We start from the raw sequence: 20,748 nt of genomic DNA, 5'->3' as shown, positions 1-20,748 counted from the left end.
CTCTCTCTCTCTCTCTCTCTCTCTCTCATTTTTGTTGTTGTTGTTTTAGTTTTGCTTCTTTTATTTGGGGCTGAGACTCAAAACAAAAGATGTGTTGATATGGGAGAGCCAGGATTCAGGAGTACCCTGAGCTCTGCACAGTAACGACTGTAGAAGGATGGTCCCTGATGCCTGGGACGTGACGTTGGTCTTGCAAGTTGCTAATGACTACCACCAAGGAGCCATTTAACTGGCTTATGCCTTAAGCTGAGTTCACTGCAAAGGGAGTTTCAGTGGCATGGTTCTGTGGTGGGGGATAATCAAACCACAGAAACCTAGATCAGGAAGCCTAACTGCGTTACTAAAGCCTGAAGACTCCAGCAAGACTCACCGTCTTTCTGACACTCGGCTGTTTCCCAGGCAGAATAAGATGACATCTCCCCTCTGTGTTCCACAGCACTTTCTTGGATACAGGACTGTTGTCCCTTGGTAACCAGAAGGGATTTTTTTCCTGGCCCCTTTCAAGTATAAAAATTTTGGAGGCTCAAGTCTGTTATGTAAAATGGGATTATGTTTGCATATAACCTACACACATCCTACCATATACTTTAAATCATCTCTAGATTGCTTATAATATCTGATACAGTGTAAATGCCATATAAAAAAAATTCACTATTTCCCTGAATATTTTTGTTCTGAAGTTGGCTGGACCCATGGATAAGGGGTGGGAGGGAGGGAAGGAAGCTCTCTGAAAGATATGAAGCACTAGAAGGAACTAACAGACCTCAGTATTGTCACCAGACAGGGTAACACAGAGACTACAGCATCTTGTTTACAAGGTGGTGACGCCCTGCTGTGTCTGAGAAAAGAATGGAGTCTAGCTGTTCCCCAGATGGCTATCTTCTACCCTCCAGGTCTCAAGCTCACAGCCTGCTATGAGAAGACAGACTGAGCCCCAGCACTACTTCTAACACGTGGTGCAGCCTAGGCACTGTCGATCCACCCTCAGCTCCTTTCCTCAAACTCAAACCGATATGCAACAGAGCTCTGAGCTGTGGGCAATCCCTGTGCCCAACGTCCTGGCCCAATGGCTGGTACAGCATGGATCCTGATGTGAACCACTCGGACACTGCCTCTGAATAGAAGCAGCAGGTAGCATGTCTCCCTGGGATATTTCAGAACACACAGCCCAACACTCCCAATGACCCTCTATGCTCGTTTCTATGTCTTCTCAATAATGCACAAGGATAAATAACATTACCTGGCAGGGACACAGAATTCCAGGAAGTTAATGCAGACATCGTTTATACACATGACCACAAGGCAGGCTCTAAATGCAATGCATACACTCTTTCCAGCTGACCATCTATGAGTGTCTGGTGCTGTGCTGGCATGGCGGGGCAGTGCTGAGGCTACCAACCTTTGAAAGGATTGTCCCAACAAGGACGTCCGTGGAAGCTTTTCCAGCCCCTTCCAAAGCCCCTAACTCTGCAAAAGGCAACTTAGTAAATATTTTAGGCTTTGATGATTGCTCAGATCATGCCTGTCACAACCACTTCACTCCTAGGGGGAAGCTCAAAAAGCCCATAGATAATTCATAAACAAATGTTATGACTGGGTTGTGGAAAAACTCAAAATGTGAACACTGACACTTAAATTATTTTCACATAGCATAAAGTATTGCTTCTGTTTTGATCCCCCCAAATCACTTCAAGGTGTAAACACCAATCTAAACTTGAGGGATACAAAACCAGCATGGGGACAGATTGGTGACATGTGACAACAGCCCTAACGTTGTTTCTTCCATCACTGAACCCTCCTCAGCAGAATATTTACTACCCACTCACTACATAACGAGTCTCATCATAGGTTTTCTTGGGTAGGTCTTTGAGATGCCTCAACTTCCTTGAGTCATGTTAACACTCAGGGTCCTACTCTCCCTCAGAAGTTTCAGTATACCTTTTGCACCCTCTGGTACTGCTTGCTTAGCATGCACAAAACCCTGGGTTGGTTCCCTAGCACCATGTATACTGGGTATGGTGGGTGTCACCTGCCTGTATTCCAAACACTTGAGAGGTGGAAACAGGGGAGGATCAGAAGTTCAAGGTCTATCTTTGGCTACATATCTAGTTCAAAGCCAACCTAGGTTACCCAAGACCCTATCTCAAAAAATACATATTTATATGCCTTGATGTTATAGATTTTTAAAAAATAGAATAGCTGGGGACAAGTGGAGTTGTGAGGAAGTCATACTGGATATAAGTAGGGTGTTCCTTATTGGTTGGGACTACATCATCAGCATGGAGGTTACGCCTCCATGGCACAGACATATCTGTGCCTTGAGAAAAGCCTACTATGGGCTCCAACTATAGCTGAGGCCTTTAATATCCCTCTTATCCTCCCTACTGTCTGAAATGTACTTCTCTGCCCTGCTATGGTTCCCAGCTAAAACAAATGGGAAGAATACAATGGCTTTGTCCGCTCCGTGTCCCTCATGAAGGACGGAAAGGGAAGGAAAACCCTACTATCAACATCCCCATCCATAGCTGTAAAACAAGGAGGGAAAATTCCAGAAAAGTTTTCCTTGTCTTCTTCCTAGACAGACGAGTAGTAAGGAGAACACAGTCCCTCCAAAGACACCCATGCTCATTCAGGCTCTCGTATCCATATGCCCTCCAAGCTGTGAATGAATGTGTCACTATACAGGCAATGGGGGCTTTGTAGGTGAGGCTGGGTTAAGGACTTTGAAGTGGAGAGATGATGCTGCTTTAACTGGATGGAGTTCCTTGTGGTTAGCAGAGTTTCTAGATGAGAAACATAGAAACATGAGGGTAGGGGGTCCGGTGATGCATGCAGGATGGAATGATATAGGGCTGCGTGCCAGAGAGGCATAGAAAAGGGAGTTCAACTTTCCCTAGAGCCTGAAGAGAGTACCCAGCACTGATAAATCCTTTCAGACCTCTGATGCCCCAAGACTTTTTTTTGCTTTGTTTTAAGCCAATCCATTGGAAGTAGTTGTCACAGCAGCCAGCAGAAACTGATACAAGATGTAGCTGCCAGAAAATGTTAGGGATGAAGAGAAAGCATGGCTTCTTAATCAATCCCTGGATCTTATTACACCCAACCCTGAGGACAGGGACCATCTTCTCCTCTGTCACACAAGGTCCCTAAACCCTAAGACTACTGAGCCTGGAAACAAGACAAGGCATAAAACAGAAAGTTGAGAGGGAGAGTGGGCAGCAAGAGAACACTGTAGTCATACACAGAGAGCCTTACCCAAGAGGGCTGCAAAGGACGAGATAGAAATGGAATGTGTCTTTATTTATAGCAAAGCCTGCCTCCCCTCTCAAGTATGTGACAGAAGAGCTGTTTTAAAGTTTTATTCTTCAAACTTGGCTGCAGAACTTGGCTGGGTCTCCAGAGCTGCGCTTTTGTATTTAGCTTTCAAATATAAGAAGCTACCCCGTGGTTAAATTGTAGGCAGGGAGGGTGTGCAGGCAGGGAAAATGCCGCAGGGAGTGGAGCAAGGTTGAGATGGTATTCTTATTTAGTTAGCTGCTTAAGAAAAACAAATAGAGGGTAAAATAGCAAATGGCTTGGACAGGTTCCAAGATGAAAATTTTCTGGATACCTTGGCATCCGCAAAGCTCTCAGGGGAAGCTGGGTGCTGCTGTAGGGTTCCTTAGACCGCAGGGTGGGAACATGGCTTAGAAGGCAGAGAGCAAAGGGAAGAAATGGGTCCTCACTCCTGGGAATCCCCTCACTGTGCTTCCAAGATCAATAACAGGGACCCTTTCCTGCATCCCAGGGAAGCACCACTTGGGGATGTGCTGACCTTGCAGGAAATAATAGAGAGCGGGAGTCACATGTGACACAAGTCATGCCTTTTGACCTAAGAGCGGGGGTCACATGTGACACAAGTCATGCCTTTTGACCTGAGAATTATAAACTTCAGTGCTAATAATAAATAATTAAATAAATAAAATGAACTAAATTATGCTACAGGGGACAGGGGTGTAGCCTGTTGGTAGAACGCTTTGCCTAGCATATATGAAACTCTTGGTTTGAAGTCTAGAGCCATATAAACCGGGCATATTAGTACATGCCTTTACCACCAGCCCTAGGGAGGTAAACACAGGAAGATCAAAAGTTCAAGCCCACTTCAACTATATAGAGAGTTTAACCCCAGCCCCAAATACATAAGATCTTATAAAATAAATAATAAAAAATAATTGCGCATTATTTAACGTCACCAAATGTTATTCCACCTTCAAAATTGATAATGATAAAGGCAGCTTGTGGCGTAGATTAATATTTAGGAGACAGACAAGAGGGCAGCACACAGTTTCACATAGCAATGATAACCCACTAGCTTATAACACCCACCCCAACACACATCCAAAACTGGGAGGATCCAGGCCAAAATGTTAACTTTAATCACACTGGCATGTTAGGCATAAGACATATGTGAGCTTCCTTTTTTCTCTCTGGGCTTTGATTCTTTTTTATTTGGATTCTTAATTTTAAAATAGAACAGATTTTTTTGAAAGGAAGGAAGAAATAAAAGCAGTTGTTAAGGAGCTTGGCTGTACCAACACTTCTCATGACGTGAACTCGAGAAGTAGTAGTGTTTCTGTTTTCTTGCTTCAGGTAATCATGGGAAGAGTGAGTCACACTTGCAACCCATGCATCCTCTGTGTGTAGGGCAGGTAGTACTGAGTGTGATGATTTAAGTCTCTTTTGTGTTTTGAAGGTACAAAAGAGACACACGTGTACAATAAAAAAAAATCATACTTCAAATTTCTCCCGGTCCCCCAGGAGAGTAGACTTCTGTGTGAGAGTTCTAACAGTGGTGACTCACACCTTTGTCCATCACATGAGGACCAGAAGAAACGATTGACGCTACTGTGAGCTGTATGGCTGAGTTTGATGTTGGTTTTGTGAGTTAGGCCTATTACATGCGTTTTTGATTGACAACATCTTCAGAAACAATGGGGTTACAGGGACATGGCATAAGGAACAGAACTTCATCATTAGCCGATGAGTATCTGACAGAAAACACACCTTGCTGTGAATATTTTGCAACTGTGCCCACATGGCCCCAGGACCCAGAATCCCTTTCTTAAAGATATAATTTCAAAAAAAAAAAAGATATAATTTCAGGGGTTGGGGATTTAGCTCAGTGGTAGAGCGCTTGCCTAGCAAGCGCAAGGCCCTGGGTTCGGTCCCCAGCTCCGAAAAAAAGAAAAAAAAAGGAATATAATTTCAGTGGTTTTTCTTCTGATGTCCTCTTCCTCCATAAGTAGCATGGTTCACATTAACTGCATTTTAATACATTTTAAATAGTCTCAAGATTTTTTTTTCTTTTACGGACACCAATGTCTTCCCTGGATCTACAAGCTTCGGAATAAAGCGCACATGGTTTTCGATTCTGAGTCCACACTCAAACCTAGCCATGACTCCCCTGGCTCTTGGTTTCCTTATCTGCCTTGCCCACAAGTTCTTCTAGTGATTCCAGGCATCAGAATGAGCCCAGCACCCGCCACAGAACCTGGCCAGCGAGCAGTGGCCCATAAACATTAGCTTATTTTCTAATCCTGACCCACTCCGCTTTCCTCTATTAGGCAGACAGGCTCATCCGGGTCAGGGACTGGGTTTGGTAGCATCCTCTATTCCCCAGGCAATGAGTTGCCAGAAGCTAGAGTCCAAGGAATACACTGTTGGTTGATTTGATTTGCATGACCTGATTTTGAGAAGGGGGTCCTTTTGAAAATAATTAGCTAAGGTCGAGTCATACTGGGTTTGGAGTGTGGGGACGAAACTCAAGGACAGTCCTCTTCTCGAAAGGCTGGAGGAAGACAGAGCTGAACACAGCAGAAGATCATATGAGATAAAGGCAAAGGTGGATCAGGGAACGAGCCTGCAAACTGAGAAGTGGCAAGGATTTCCAGTGATCACAAAGATGCGGGAAGAGGCAGGGAAGGACTCTGACCTCCAGCCTTCACAGAGCAACCAGCCCTGCCACACTTTGATCTCAGGTTTCTACCTTCCAGAAGAGTGAAGCAGACTTCTGTTGTCCAGAACCACAGTGTGTATGAGAATTCTTTACAGTGTCCTAATACAAACACAGAAATATTCTAACTGTCACATATACTGACAGGCATAAGCTACTTCCTGGATTTGTTCTAGACTACCGCGCGGCTGAGGACAACTTCTTCCAGACAGCACATCTCTTCAGGTTCCTTTCATACTTGAGATGTTTTCCTGGAACCACTGTCCGTCCAACAGGTAGACTTTTACAGAACTAAGTCAGGTAAAAAAAAAAAAAAAATTCTGTGACTCTAATGACATTACAGTTCCATGTCCTCTTCCTCCTGCCTACTTCAGTGATTGACATCTCTAGTCACCAAGGCCTGCATCTTGGTCTTTAACCTTGAATCCTTCTCTCTATCCTCCATGTATAAAATTAACCAAGGTCAATTCCACCTTCTCTGTGTTCTCAGGGTTTCCCTTCCTCCCCTTCCTCTCCAGTATCACCATCCTACTGTAAAAAAAAATCTTGGAAAATGTCTTTTGCAAAGATCATTTCAGAGCCAAGTACAGCACCAAATGTCTTTTAAGCTTAGCATCAGGGATGATGAGGCAGGAGGACTGTAAGTTCAAAGCCTCACCGGCTACATCCTGAAACTCAAAGATAAACAATAAATAAGAAATTAAAACATCGTAAGGGTCAACTGGGTCTGTGAAAGACAGATTCCTGCTCTTTCAAAGCCAATAGTCTGGAATCGTCCTGGTGACAGCTCGCCAGATACTTCAGAATAAACCCCCAGGTAAGAGCAACAGAAAGATTGGAAAATACTTTAGTAAATATGTTTGAAAGCACTGAGAGCTATGGAAGAAAAGCTTGTGTCTGTGATCTGAAAGGAGACAAAAGCTAAGAAGAAAGTGAAGCCCAGGACCAGGGATGCATTTTCTAAGCAAAGGCCCTAGCAATTCCTTAAGCAAAGGACTTGAGTGGGAAGCTGAGTGGTTTCCCAAAGTCCCAAGAAGTTTCCAGAACAAACACAGGAGGTCACAGCCACCAAGAGCATGAGGCACGAATGAACACCTTGGGTTTAGGCTGAACATAGAGAACTTCTTTTAAAGGTGACCAAGAAGTACACTAGTTCTGTCAAGAGTGAAAGAGGAGTACTTTAATTCTATTTTTGAATAATTTGATTTAGCTCAATCAGTCTAGGGCGGGCAGATGTCTCAGTGGCTAAAGCATTTGTTTGCTACAAATGTGTGAGGACCTAAGTCGGGGTTCCCAACAATAACTTAAAAAAAAACAAAAGAAAAAAACAGGCTAAGTATCCATGTGTGTAACCCCAGTGCTAGGAAGTGTGGAAACAAGTGGATGTCAGGCACTCACTGGCCAGCCCATCTACTCGGCCTGTATACTCCAGACTCAGTGAGAAACCTTCTCTCAAATGAGGAGACTGACTGAGGAAGGCACCTGTTATCAAAGATGTCCACCTCAGGGAGAGGCTATCAGTTTTCTTCAATGGAGTTCAAAGAGCATGTCACCCCTCTCCAGGGCAGACCATGTGTTCAGAAGTAGTCGACGAACACAAACCAGACTCCCTTTTGTGGGGAGGGGGTGTTATTTTGTTTTGTTAAGAAAGGAAGAACATTAAGCTAGTGGGTAGGCATGAAGGGAAGATTTGGTAGAAGTTGGGGAAAGGAAAGACTGGTCAAAATACATTGTATAAAATTTTCAAAGAATAAGTAAAAATATTTTTAAAAATTTGATACAAAAAGGGAAATATATTGGAATCCATGAAAAATTAATTAATTAAAAATACAACAATCAATGTAAAAGAAAAAGATTCAAAAGCTGGAGGAAAAAATTATCTGAACATATGAACAGTGTCCCAAAACGAAGGAAAAGACAAATCAATATTTAGAGTTTTTAGACAAGAAGTCTTCAAGCACTAAATGAAACAATGTGTTATCAGCCCTAAGAAGAGTAAATTTAAAAAACAAAACAAAACATCACTGTCGTTAGGAAGATGGCTCAGTGGATAAGGAGCTTGCAGCAAAAGCATGAGGACCAGAGTTCAGATCCCCAGAACCCACATAAAACCATGAGCCTGGCAGAGGGCTGGACAAGCCCAATAAGTGAGCCTCAAATTCAGCAAGAGATCCTGCCTCAGTAAAGAACACAGAGGCACAGGCACAAAAAAAAAAAAAAAAAAAAAAAAAAAAAAAAAAAAAAAAAAACTACAAAAAAAGTGAAAATAACTCTAAAAACAACCAAAGCAGGGAAAAAATAGATTGCCCTCAGAAGAAGGACAGCTACTTGTCAACAGAAACAATGGGAGCCACAAGATAATGACAGTAGCCAAGACATGGAGAGAGACAGCTGCCAGTCTAGAATCTAGAAACATCTTCAATCCCGAGGGGGAAGCAAACAGGTCTAAGACAAAACAGACCCCCAGAGAATTCACCACCATCAGATATTCCTAAAAAAAAAAAATCCTAAAGATGTCCTTTAGTGGACAGAGAGGCCACCTAGGTTGTAAGGACAATCATGCCGAAATGAACGAGCCACCAAAAAGGGGTCTGAGAAAATCCACACGAGCCTCACATTCAACAAATACATTAAGAATCCTACAGAAAGCCTTAAAAACCATTCTTCAAAATCAGAACACGCACCCTGGTCTTGTCCCAGAAGATCAGTAGCCAGCATCCTTTCCTGGCAAAGATTAGCCTTTGCCAGAACAGAAATCCTACTGTGGCCTCATCCAACTAGGACTCCAGGACCATAGCTACCACTTAACCATTTCTTTTCAGTGAACCTCTAATGTCTTTCCAGTCTGTGCTTGTCATTTTCCAGGGTTGTCTGTCTTCCAGGGCTGGGATGGCTGCTTATATCTGTGCGTGTGTTTTCCACCCCTCCTTAAAGTACACGTCTAGGACGTAGAAGCTCACTGTCAAAAGCGCTCTCCATTTTCTGTTTTGACCCGGCTGGCATGCTCATGGCCTTTTAAAAGAATCCCCCTCCTCTATCCCGATGGTTTTAAGCATTTATTTTCCTTTCACTCATTCTCGTTCACTTTAAACTTTCCTTGTTCAAAACTGTGCCAGTTGGGGACTGACAGCCATTCGAGGGCTGCAGAGGACTGCCAATGCTAAGATAAACCGTCAGCCAGAGAGCAAAGTCTCCTCAGACTGTTTGAAGTGCAATGAGGAGGGGGACGGGAGATGAAATGGAGGCGTGAGCACATCGAAGGCTTCTCACATTAGAAAATTCTACCCACAGCAACACATCCTATTAAACCACACTGAGCTGTGCCCCATGTGGAAACACATCTCTTCTGTCTGTGGACACCAAGGCTGACACCGTGGGTCTGGGACTTGCCTGCATGCCTCTGGTCCTGCCAACCAAGAGAATGTGATGGGAGGCTGCTCTCCTAGCAAGCTCACTTCAGGGAGGGAAGGAAACCTGAAAAGCTCTTTCTTCCCTAAGGCAGTAAAAAATAAATACCCCCCCCCAAAAAAAAAAACTTGAATGGAAACAGTCTTAAAATGCAGTCTGAACAATTAAGCAAGCAAAAAACTCTCTGAAGTTAGTCATTGGGGATTTTACTTAATGCGGGGTGGAAAAAAAGAAAGAAAAGAATGAAAGAAAACAAACTCTTAAATGTTCAGGACCAAAGATGCACTCCTTTTAAATAATCTGACCTAACTGACTTTAAAGTTTTGGCTGGATTAACTTTGTAGATGCTTTCCTTTTTTCTTTTTTCAGTTATTCCTTTTCTTTTTTTTTTAAGCAAATAAAGCCATGAAAGACTAAGTGGATGCAAATATGTTAAGTGTTTATTTACATATGTGTAAGGGCTGGGGCAGCAGAGAACAGCATGTAGAAGCATGGATGTGGGAGCACAAAGGGACAATATCTGCAGGACACCAACCTCCTGAGATAACACATTCGATCTTTCAGAATCTGGCTTGGCATCTCAAGCCATCATTGCAAAAACCTAGATCCATAAAAAGAGACTCTTGAAGTTTCCAGAGAGTAATAACTTGGCGTGTGCCTGTCCTTCGGTCTCCTCATTTTTTTTCTCTCTGTTCACCAACTTCTTCAAGAGGCAAGGGATGTGCTGAGTTCTCTGGTGCTTTTATCTCCTAGGGGCTATAAACTCATCCCCCCATCCCCCTCCCCCTTCCTTGACTCTACCAGCACAAACCTGTCTAGTTACCCACCCACCCTCTGCTCCCACCCCACCCCGCATTGACTCATGGGTCTATTCAGGACTCGGCCCTCATCCTGCATCTCTAGCATCTATCACTGTCTGTCCCACAAATGAAGATCAACACATATTTGCTGGTCAAATGGTTTCCAATCTCATCACGGCTTCAGCACCAGGGCTTATGCTTTCTCAGGCCCTCAGCCATCCTGCTTCTGCCACAGCTTTCCTAGAACCCCAAGACAATAATATCCTGCTCCTAGGTTCCTCCAAAGCTCTGCCTCCTCTGTGCTGGTTTTGCCCTCCCTGCTGCATACCACTAACCACTTGTGTAACAAAATAGCAGTGTGCTTACTCTCAGGACGTGTGCCTAAACTGGCTTCTGCCCCAGGACTTCAAGGGTCCTTGATGACATGAGATATCACACCATCACAGGAATCACAGCATCATGGGTATCACAGCAACCAGGATATCATAGCAACAGGGTATCACGGTAACATGGGTATCACAGCATCATCAGTATCACAACAACAGTTGTATCACACCAACACGGTGTGATCTCAAGAACACAGGTATCACAGCAACATGGGTATCACAGCCTCATCAGTATCGTTATCACAACAACACACATATCACAGAAACATGGGTATCATAGAAACATGGGTATCACACCGATAGGAAAGGAGCCAGTAGGTTAGGAACTAACAGGGAGGGTAGCTACCAGTGACAAAGCTTTCCAATCTTCCAACACACCACACTGTGAGCTCTTTCTTCTCCCACTGGAAGTCCTAATTCATCCATGACACTCTGCATTACTGTCAGCGTTGCTACTGTAAAGCCATTCTTGCTAATTCTATGGCATGAAATTATAGCCAGAAATAATTACAGGACTCCTGTAAGTGTCAGAGCAAGCCCAAAGAAGCAAGATGCCACAAAAAGATCTTTGTTCTGTTGGTTTTTGTTTGTTTGATTTTGAGACAGTCTCATGTAGCCCAGGCTAACCTTAAACATATTAAGTAGCCAAGGATAGCCTTGAACTTGATCCTTTCTTCATGCTATATCGTCAAGGGCAGCCCAAGAAGACATCTTGTGTAACTTTTACTAATGTTAAATTATCACAACTAATTTTCCTGACACCTGACAAAATTTTGTTTAATCTCAATCCAATTTAGGATTATCAATGACCATATAAAACACTCCCAGAAAGGTCAAAGACCTTTAAATGTGCATAGTTTGTGCATCGGGTATTATATTTTTAAAAAGCAAAATGTAAAGAATTAAACTTTGAACTCCTTACAAAAATAAATTTGCACATTATTTAGATGAATTCTCTCATTTGACAATAGAGAAAACGAAGCCTAATAATGCTATTTATTGGGCTAGTGTCAATGCATAGAGTTCATATTTTTTCCTTTATATATTACATGGACATTGGGTGTATTTCTGTAGTAAAAAGTATTTTGTAGCTGGGAAGGAAGCGAGAAAAGGTGGTAAGTTGAGGATGGAGCAGAAAAGTTGAAGTTCCCATAATAAAAACGAAAGCTGAACCAGCCACTCAGCATCTCTTATCTTAGTGATTGATATGGGGAGGCCCAGCCCTTTTTGGGTGAGACTACCCCAAGCTGGTGGTCCTGGTTCTACAAGTAAGCAGGCCGAGCAAGCTATAAGAAGTAAGCCAGTCAGCAGCACTCCCCCATGACCTCTGCATCAGCTCCTGCCTCCGAGTTTCTGTACTGTCTGAGTTCCTGTCTTGATGTCCATCAGATGTAGATCAGATAAACCCTTTCTTCCCCAAGATGTTTTTAGTTATTTTGTTTTATCACAGCAGCACAAACATAAGGCGCATTCACGCGCGCGCGCGCGCACACACACACACACACACACACACACACACACACACTTAAAAATATAGAGATGTAAATAGAAATTTTAAACCAAATTTAAACACCAATTATCCCATAATTTTTTAATACATAATATACCTACATGGGGTGGAGTGGGAGGGGAATGAAAGACAAACATCCAGTTAAAACTTTTCTGATTTAGTTGAGAATCTCTTGAGGTCGCTTTAAAACTCATACTCTAAGCACACATCCTAGGCATATTAAAGTACAGTATGCTTGGGTAAGGACATCCTTTGAAGACTGGTGTTTTTTATAAAGACCCTCTAGACAGTTTGATAGACAGCTAGCTTCCACACTCATCACCACACTAGGAGGTTCAGTGACCCAGAACCCTAAGGGATTGGGGATATGAAGAAGCCTTGGGTGTCTTAATGAATGATTAAGGTTTTCTTTTAAATAGCTCTTTAATGCAACCAATACATTTTTCATACACACCTCTGATCCAAAATGTGAATATGAAAGACGAAAAAAACCAAATTAGCATGTCAGTTCAAGTCAATAAATAAATCATGCCTTGGGGGAAGGACAACTTCTCACATGGCAATGTGAAAAGAAAATGAGCTATGTTCTGAAAGCCGTGGGCTCGCTTGTGTGTCACAATCATCCTAAATGGTGTCTGAGAGTCACAACAACTGAGTTAGCGACAACGTCCTGAGTGTTTCAAAGTGCTAGAAGGGAAGGTTTAGAATATTTCAATGACATGAAATAATAAACGCCTAAGACAAGGGGTAGGCTAATGACTGGGCAGTGTACATGCACCCAGAGCTAACATGCGTCTGCACAATTATGTGTCAATTAAAAATAAGAAAACTGAAAAGTCATTTCATGTTGTGAATGTGCCCATCTCATCATCCATTACCCAGAAGCTCATCTGAGCCTCTCTCTCTCTCTCTCTCTCTCTCTCTCTCTCTCTCTCTCTCTCTCTCTCTCGGCACATGGTTCAACACAACACCATCCAAGCAAAAGTCTCTCCCTGAGAATGTCTGCGTCAAGAGTAACAGTCGAAGAGAGAAAAGGAGACAAAATTTCTGTTGTAGAGCTGAGAAAAGGTCTGGGTGTATGGCTACAACCTTGGAAAACAGTGGTCCCACTAAAGGAGTTTTACAGAAAATTCTGGGAATTAACCTCAGCTCCCAGAGTCACCCTTACTGACAGCATGCCCCAGAGGACAAGTTCATTGTTGTAGCTGAACAGCAGTTCAGAGCATTGGAATCAGAATGCTCTATGGTCATGGTGAGGGTCAAGCACAGCCAGGGCTTGAGTAAGTCAAGTTAGTGTAAGTTTAATTCTGTTCCAGAAAGGGGCAATAGGCATTTTTCCTTCCTAATAGACTGAACAAACTCAGTTAATTGTCTTAGAACCTTAACACTATGCTTCATGTGAACATGTGTGAACATGTATGAGCACATACTAACTCCTCACATGAAGGAGTCACAAGCAAGGTACACTCCTCTTCCTAGTTGCCATTGTTCTAAAGAACTACAAATAATGTTTGCTTTTTTTAAATAACAACAGCAGCAGCAAAAGGGAGGCCCCCTGTCCCCACAGGAAAAGGAAATTTTAAACATACTATGAACCTGTAGAAAGATTTGAACCTCCAACACCCCATTTTAGTGAAAATGTATTCAGGTAGCATCATTTCACAGTCCTTGTTGACAGCGGTGCAGTGGGGCTGGAGAGATGACTCACTGACTATGAACACTGGCTGCTTTTCCAGAGGACTTGTGCTTGATTCCTAGCACTCACAAGGTGGCTCACAACCATCTATAGAAATCTAAATCCAGAGAATCTGATGCCCTCTTCTGGCCTTCTTGGGCACCACACACATATGGGGGGTATATACATTACACTTAAACAATACAGTCACATGCATAAAATAAAAATAAATAAATTTTTAAAGTAATAATCTCCTTAATAATCTTTGTATTATTTTCTTCTGCCTCAAAAGGACAACTCAGTGCATCGGTTGATTCTGTTCAACTTACTAACAATGTGAGCTTTTATGTATGTCATAATTCATCCTTTCTCCAAGTGTCTCTATCCCTAAAAGGCTTAAAGAGTAAAGAGAAATTAATACAATCCACAGTATGGACCAAGGTGGACAAAAGATGTCTCGCTTTATTAAAATGGATTTCACAGCAATTTCTTCTTTGTAAGGTGACCTTGTAACCCAAGTGGAACTCCAAAGCCATGTTCTTGCTTCTCTGGCCCCAGGCTCTCCTGCCTGTGGCAGGTGGGGAGGGACTGAGGTAGGGGAGAAGTTTACAACAGTCACCTCTAAACACACCTCTGTGTGTTTCATTAAACTGCTGGCTCTGTTGATGAAGTTTATATTTATTATTTATTATAGCCCAATAGCCATCTTTCTTAGAGGTAGGCTTTTTCAACATTCTCTTGAGACACAAAGAATTGCAGGATTCTAACCATTGGAGTAATATGAGTCCTATTTATACACACGCACACACACACACACACACACACACACACACACACACACACAATACCACACTGATCATCCAGGGTTGTCTAGTTCAACACTATCCCTCTGATTAACACAGACCAAATACAGAATGGCAGCAGGCACAGATCCCAGCAGACAACTCAAGTATTTATCAAAATGAATAAACAATTAACCCATTTCCTTACTAATATATAATACTGGTTAGCTTAAATTTTCATAAGCACACAGAGTAATTAGTACCTTAAATTTAACACAGATAAAAATAAATGTATGGGCTGTATCTCCTTCTTTTCTAAATGTCCCTATGAGAACTGACAGTAGCAGTGTCTTCCCAGCACCCGAGGTTCATAACCTGGACGTCTCCTACCCTCCACGGCCTCTCCTTCCACATCTGCTCAGTTTTCAAGTTATTCATAATTCAGACTTTACTTCCTCCTAGAGACTCCTCTCCATTCTGAGGGATACATTTCTGGCTAGAAGAGCATCCTCCTCACCCTTTTCATTGATGTGGAAGTCCTCTCAGGGCATCTGCACCCCCCACCTTGTTACCTAATGACTCACTGTGGAAAAACCCTGAATCCCAAACAGATCGGTTTTCACAACTCTCAGTACACAATGTTTTCAAGATGAAACAACCCATAATCCAATACTCTACAATCTGGCTGCATCCACATCTCTGGCCCCAATCTTATCTTTTTTTTTCCTTGCCATCCATGAGCCCATCCAGAAGCCATTTAGTTTCCCCAGCTCTGTGCCTTTGCTGAACAGATCTCATGACCTAGCAGATCACTTAACGATCCTGAAAATCCTTTAAAACTACTCCAACATCCTCCTTTGATGAGAGAGAACACCCTCCTTGTACCTATTTTGCAAGCTAGCAGACTGGATTCTGGGTGTTGTGGGCCTTTAATGTCTTCTACCAACTTCAAGCATTGAGTGGCCGCACTTCTGCATCTCCTGACAGCATCCTTCCGTATACTGTGAGTTCAAAGACCTTCCAGTTGGATCTGCATGGCATTGTGAAGGCCACTGAAGAAGCAGACACTCTGTTGTATTGCTCAGGAAATCTTGGGGTTTACACACAACTAAATGATATAAAATGTTTCCTTGACCTACAGTATTAAACCATGAGAAGAAAGCCCTCCTTTATCCTAAAAGCACTTCAGACAGATAGCATCCGTCTGCCCTCACTGAGAACAGACACACACAGGCTGCACGCCCAGTGGCTCCCTGGGCATCTTACTTTGCAGTAGACAATCATGTTGGGAGAACTCTCTTCCGGATCAGCAACCCCCACTGCTCGCTGGTCTCCGGATCCCTGAGCCATCCTGAGTGTCTTCTCCCACACTGCAAAATAAATGAATATAGCATTAAGTCAAGAATGAACTTGTCTTTAAAAAGGAAAGCATTTAAAGTCAGATAAGTGTCTTTTGCCAGATATACTGAACGGTCTCTAACCCCAAAGCACAAGGTTCTTGGCCAAGCCAAGTACTCTAGGAGAAGACCTCTGCTCATCTTAATCTCCTGGCAACAGATGAATTCAATCATTTTGAAGCTGATTTTTGCCTTAACAACAATCTATATAGTAATATACAGATATTTCATTATGGAAATGCAAACCAAGATTCCAAGAAGTTACCACTCCAATGATAGTAATAAAATTCAATAACAAGTTTTAGCCAAGTGTCGGTGATGCACATCTTGAACCCTAGCACTCTGCAGACAAATGTCTGAGTTCAAGGCCAACCTGGTTTACAGAGCAAGTTCCAGGACAGCCAGGGCCACACAGAGAAAAAGAAGGAACAAACAAACAAGCAAACACAAAGACAACAGCAAAAAGCAAGTGTTAGCAATGATGTGGGTAAATAAGAACCCTCTAGATGACTGGTAGAGATGTCAACCGGTACAGACACAGCAGAAGCACGTTAGTGATCCTCAAGCATCAAATACAGAACTAGCATGTGGCCTAGCAACTCTGCTTCTGTGTGTGCACTCCAAGACTGAAAACAAATACTCAAATACCAGTTCTAAGATACCCATAGTAGTCTTAGTCCCACTGCCTAACAGGTAGGAACATCCCGACTGCCCACCAGTGCATGAATAGAATATTATTCACCCATAAAAAAGGGATGAAGTTCTGATAAAGGCTACAGTGTGAATGATCCATTAAAAAAAGAATCTGCTGTATGAAAGCAACTGGTCAGAAAAAAAATCATGTATTACATGACTCCATTTATATAAAGTCTCCAGAAGAAGTAAATGCACAGAGACAGAAAACATTGGATGGCTGCCAGCACTAGGGGGAAACCGTAACGGAGTGGTCATTTGGCAAACATAGGGTCTCCTTCGGGGATGATAAAAACACTTTGAAGCTAGAGAAAGATGAGGGTTGTGGTTTACTATGAATGCTAAATGCTACTAAATTCTACATTTGAAGTTGAGTAATTTTTAAAACGTTATTAAATTTATTTTTTATTTCATGTGCATCGGTGTTTTGCCAGCATGTCTGTCTGTGTGAGGATGTCAGAGCCTCTGGAACTGAAGTTATAGACAGTTGTGAGCCGCCATGTGGCTGCTGGGACTTGAACCCAGGTCCTCTTGAAGAAGAACCAGTGCCCTTAACTGCTGAGTCATCTCTCCAGCCCCGAAGATGAGTAATTTTATATTATATGAACTTCACCTGAATTAAGAAAAAGTGAATGTGTTTCAAAGGAAAAAAAAAACCTGTAGAAACAATAGCAAGATAATGATATGCATATAAGATAATGATATGCATATAAGGTAATGACATGCATATAAAAGACGGGCGTAATGAGATGAGCTCAACTGTTGTCATGACACTGCACTTGCTGTGTGAGCTCAGCACGTAGATAACACACTGGATTCCCTTCTCAGAGCCATGGGAACTTTCTCCACATTCCACCCACATTGAAGGGTGAGTTCTCTCACAGGGGAGCTTCAGACAGGCTGAATGGGAAAGCATAGTGTAAAGCCACAGAGGTTCTTTCTAAATGTTATCACTAATCTAGGAGCCTGCCAGAGTTATCTGCACAAATTTCATGGGCTTTTCATCAAAGTAACTTGGACAAATACCATACTTCAAAGGCCATTCGGTCCAAGAGAAGGACTCGGAAACATCCTCCCATAGACTGCATTGGTACCAAAGGTCATTCTAGAAAAACGAATTAGGGCAGAAGATGGAGAAGAGATGGGAATCAGTAATTTATGCTAAGAATGTTATTGCCCAAAATACCCAACGCAGAGTGGAAGCTTACTCTACATCATTTGACTAAGAATACATTTTAAAGCTACACTGCATGAAAGACTGCAGAGGCTCACCCTATCCCACCGCTCTTGGTGGTGGCAGGATTGCTATGAATAGACTGCTACAGGGAAACCCAGGGTATTATTCTAGTCAGTGACTTTTAAAGTGAGCGTACCGCTTCGTTTCGGAAACCTACTTCCTTGCCTGCTCCTCTACCTTAACATAGACAATAACAGGGCATGAGAAATAGAACCCAGGTCCACCACGTGCCCTCATTTATCACTAATGCAGAGCCCAGTACAGTTTGCATGGCTTTCTTTAAAAACAAACACTCTCACTCTAACGAGCCTGTTCTTTCCCACCTAGAAAGTGGTGTTGGAATAGGAAAGTTGGTAATGACCTAGAAACTAACTTCACAGTCTTGTGCCTTTGTCCGGGCCCTCCCCACACACCTCCCTCTGCACCGCCACAGAAGCATCTCTGTGAGTTCAGATCGGCCTGAATGCTGCTGGGTAAAGGCCGAGTATCGGGTAAAAATGTAGTGAGTTTAGTGCCCATGAGAAGAGCTGCTGTTTGGGGTGACTCTATCAGCTAGTGTCGAAACTCAGACAAGATGTCTGATGTGTCTACGCCTGGAGTGAATCAATTCTAAAATAGTAATATAGCTACCTGCCGGTTCATATGTCGACAAACACCAAGAGAGGTCTGGATGGGAAGCTATGTGGGCTGGGCTTTATCACTGGGCTCACCGATGACAAGCTGACAGAGCTGGGGAATTAGGCCTTCATCCTTTACAATATGATTATACTGTTTCTTTTCAGTGAAGACAAGGTAATAAAAAATGGCAAGGTCGGGTGTAAGGGCCTGTGTGCACATGGGTGTACATGTGTGCAGGCATACATGCATGTACAGATCAGACCACCCAGTGTATCACTTTACTTTTTTCTGAGTTGGGTCTCCCTGGCCTAGAACTCACCAAGTAGGCAGGGCTGGCTGGCATGAGTTATTGACTATGTCCCTGGAATCTGAAACAGGGCCTGGCACAGAGTAGGCACCCACATATTTTTGAATGAATGATAAAGCAGATAGCAGTCTGCCAAGATACAGTGAGCCCTTGATGAGACACTGTGTGGAGAATGCACTGCTGTAACTGCAGAGAGCCAGGCTCGATGGTAGACATCTATGATCCAGCACCAAGAGGCAGAGGCAGAAGAATCATGAATTTGAGGCCAGCCTGGGCTATGCAGCCAGTTCAAATCAGTTCAGACTTCAGGGAGAAGTCCCATTTTTTTTTAAGTGTTCAATATATTAAGACCCATGTGTGGAATCCCCCACAGGGTGTACTGTTATGAGCCAGTTTGAAACCAGGAATCCAGCTCTGGAGTATGCAAGCAATCTAGATGAAAGAAACAAGTCGGTAGGAAGACTGGTAAGGAGAGACACGGGACTAACAGAACAACTGGTTGTCCATGATACACACTGACCGAAGATCTTTTAAAAGTCAGCCTTGGGCCTGCCATTCAGGCTAAACTTAAATTGCCTTTGTAACTTGAAATTACGAATAGTGCCTATTGATTTCATTCCAGCCTTTCTGGAGCAAGCAAAGCCCAAACACACACACACACACACACACACACACACACACACACACGCATACACACACCACATATGCACACACACACACAAACACGCACACACACTCACACACACTCACATGCATATACACACACACCACATACACACACACCAGATATGCACACACACAAATATGCGCACACACACACAAACATGCACACACATTCAAACACACTCACACACATACACACACACACACACACACCACACACACTCACATACACTCACAGGCATACACACAAATCCAAGCTAAGCCAATGGGAAAGAAGGGCTTGGAAAGGGAAGAGGTATTGAGGTATTGGGGTGAGCCCGGAGCCATAGCTCAGCGCCAGCCTTCCTGAACTTCTCTGGGCCTATGCTTTGAGCTTTGGCATTTGTCTGTCATTCCAGAAACCCAGAGCTTTGCTAGGAAGAGGGAATGCACTACCCAGGCATGCTTCTGGGCAGGGACCAGGAAAAGCCATGGAAGTGACCTGTCATAGATGATCACAGAAACCGTTGGGAACTGGGAAGATGGCTCAACTGATATGTTCCTTGCTTTGCAAGCAGGAGGACCTGAGTTTAAAACCCATAGCCCATGTGAAAAAGCCAAACAGAGTGACCTGTGCCTGTCATTCTAGCGCTGGGAAGGTGGATGATCCTCTAGCCTCAACATGCATGTGCACACATGTGTACCCACACATACATGAACACACACACACACACACACACACACACACACACACACACACACAGGAACACTGAGACAAAGATAGAAAGACAAAGACCGAGAAAAGAACAGACAGATAGACAGATACAATTGTCAATAGCTAGTTTATCCAGGTAAAATCCCCAGGTGTCTAAGAGAGGGACAAGGGGGAGAGGAAGAGGGGGAAGGGAGAATGAGGGAGGGAAGGAGAAAGAGAGAGGGAGAGAAAGAGAAGGAGAGGAGAGGAGAGGAGAGAGAGAGAGAGGGAGAGAGAGAGAGAGAGAGAGAGAGAGAGAGAGAGAGGGAGAGAGAGAGAATTATCATGTTCTAAGCTAGGATTTATCCAGGTCTCTTATATAAGAATGGAGATAAACCCTACCATACCAGCTCCCTAGTACTAACTCCATCCCCAGCCAACTTCAGGAAAGTAAGCATTTCCTCAGGTGACCTAGTGCAGCACTAGAAAAGAGCACCCCCAGCCATGAGGCAGTGTCACACAGAGCCTTGAATATGAGGCCTGCTACTCTCAGTACCCAGCCCCCAACACCCCTAGTCAGGGAAGTATCAATTAGAGAGGAAATCAG

At 43.2% G+C, this 20,748-nt stretch overlaps 1 protein-coding gene across 12 annotated transcripts in view; it reads right to left on the bottom strand.

The window, feature by feature from the left end:
* Rgs6 (regulator of G-protein signaling 6) overlaps positions 1–20,748 on the bottom strand; it is a 651,590-nt gene that overhangs the window by 486,446 nt on the left and 144,396 nt on the right. For all 12 annotated transcript variants that reach the window (XR_005505572.2, XM_063262367.1, XM_063262368.1 and 9 more), the window contains one exon: positions 15,820–15,923. Coding sequence is in view for 11 of the 12 variants with exons in the window: in XM_063262367.1 (XP_063118437.1) it covers positions 15,820–15,923 (104 nt within the window). In the remaining variant the exon portion in view is untranslated. The remainder of the gene's footprint in view (positions 1–15,819; positions 15,924–20,748) is intronic.

The sequence above is a fragment of the Rattus norvegicus genome, chromosome 6 (assembly GCF_036323735.1).
Source record: "Rattus norvegicus strain BN/NHsdMcwi chromosome 6, GRCr8, whole genome shotgun sequence".
NCBI classification, from domain to species: domain Eukaryota; kingdom Metazoa; phylum Chordata; class Mammalia; order Rodentia; family Muridae; genus Rattus; species Rattus norvegicus.
Note: the sequence above shows the minus strand (reverse complement) of the source record. Positions and strands in the feature narration are given on the sequence as shown.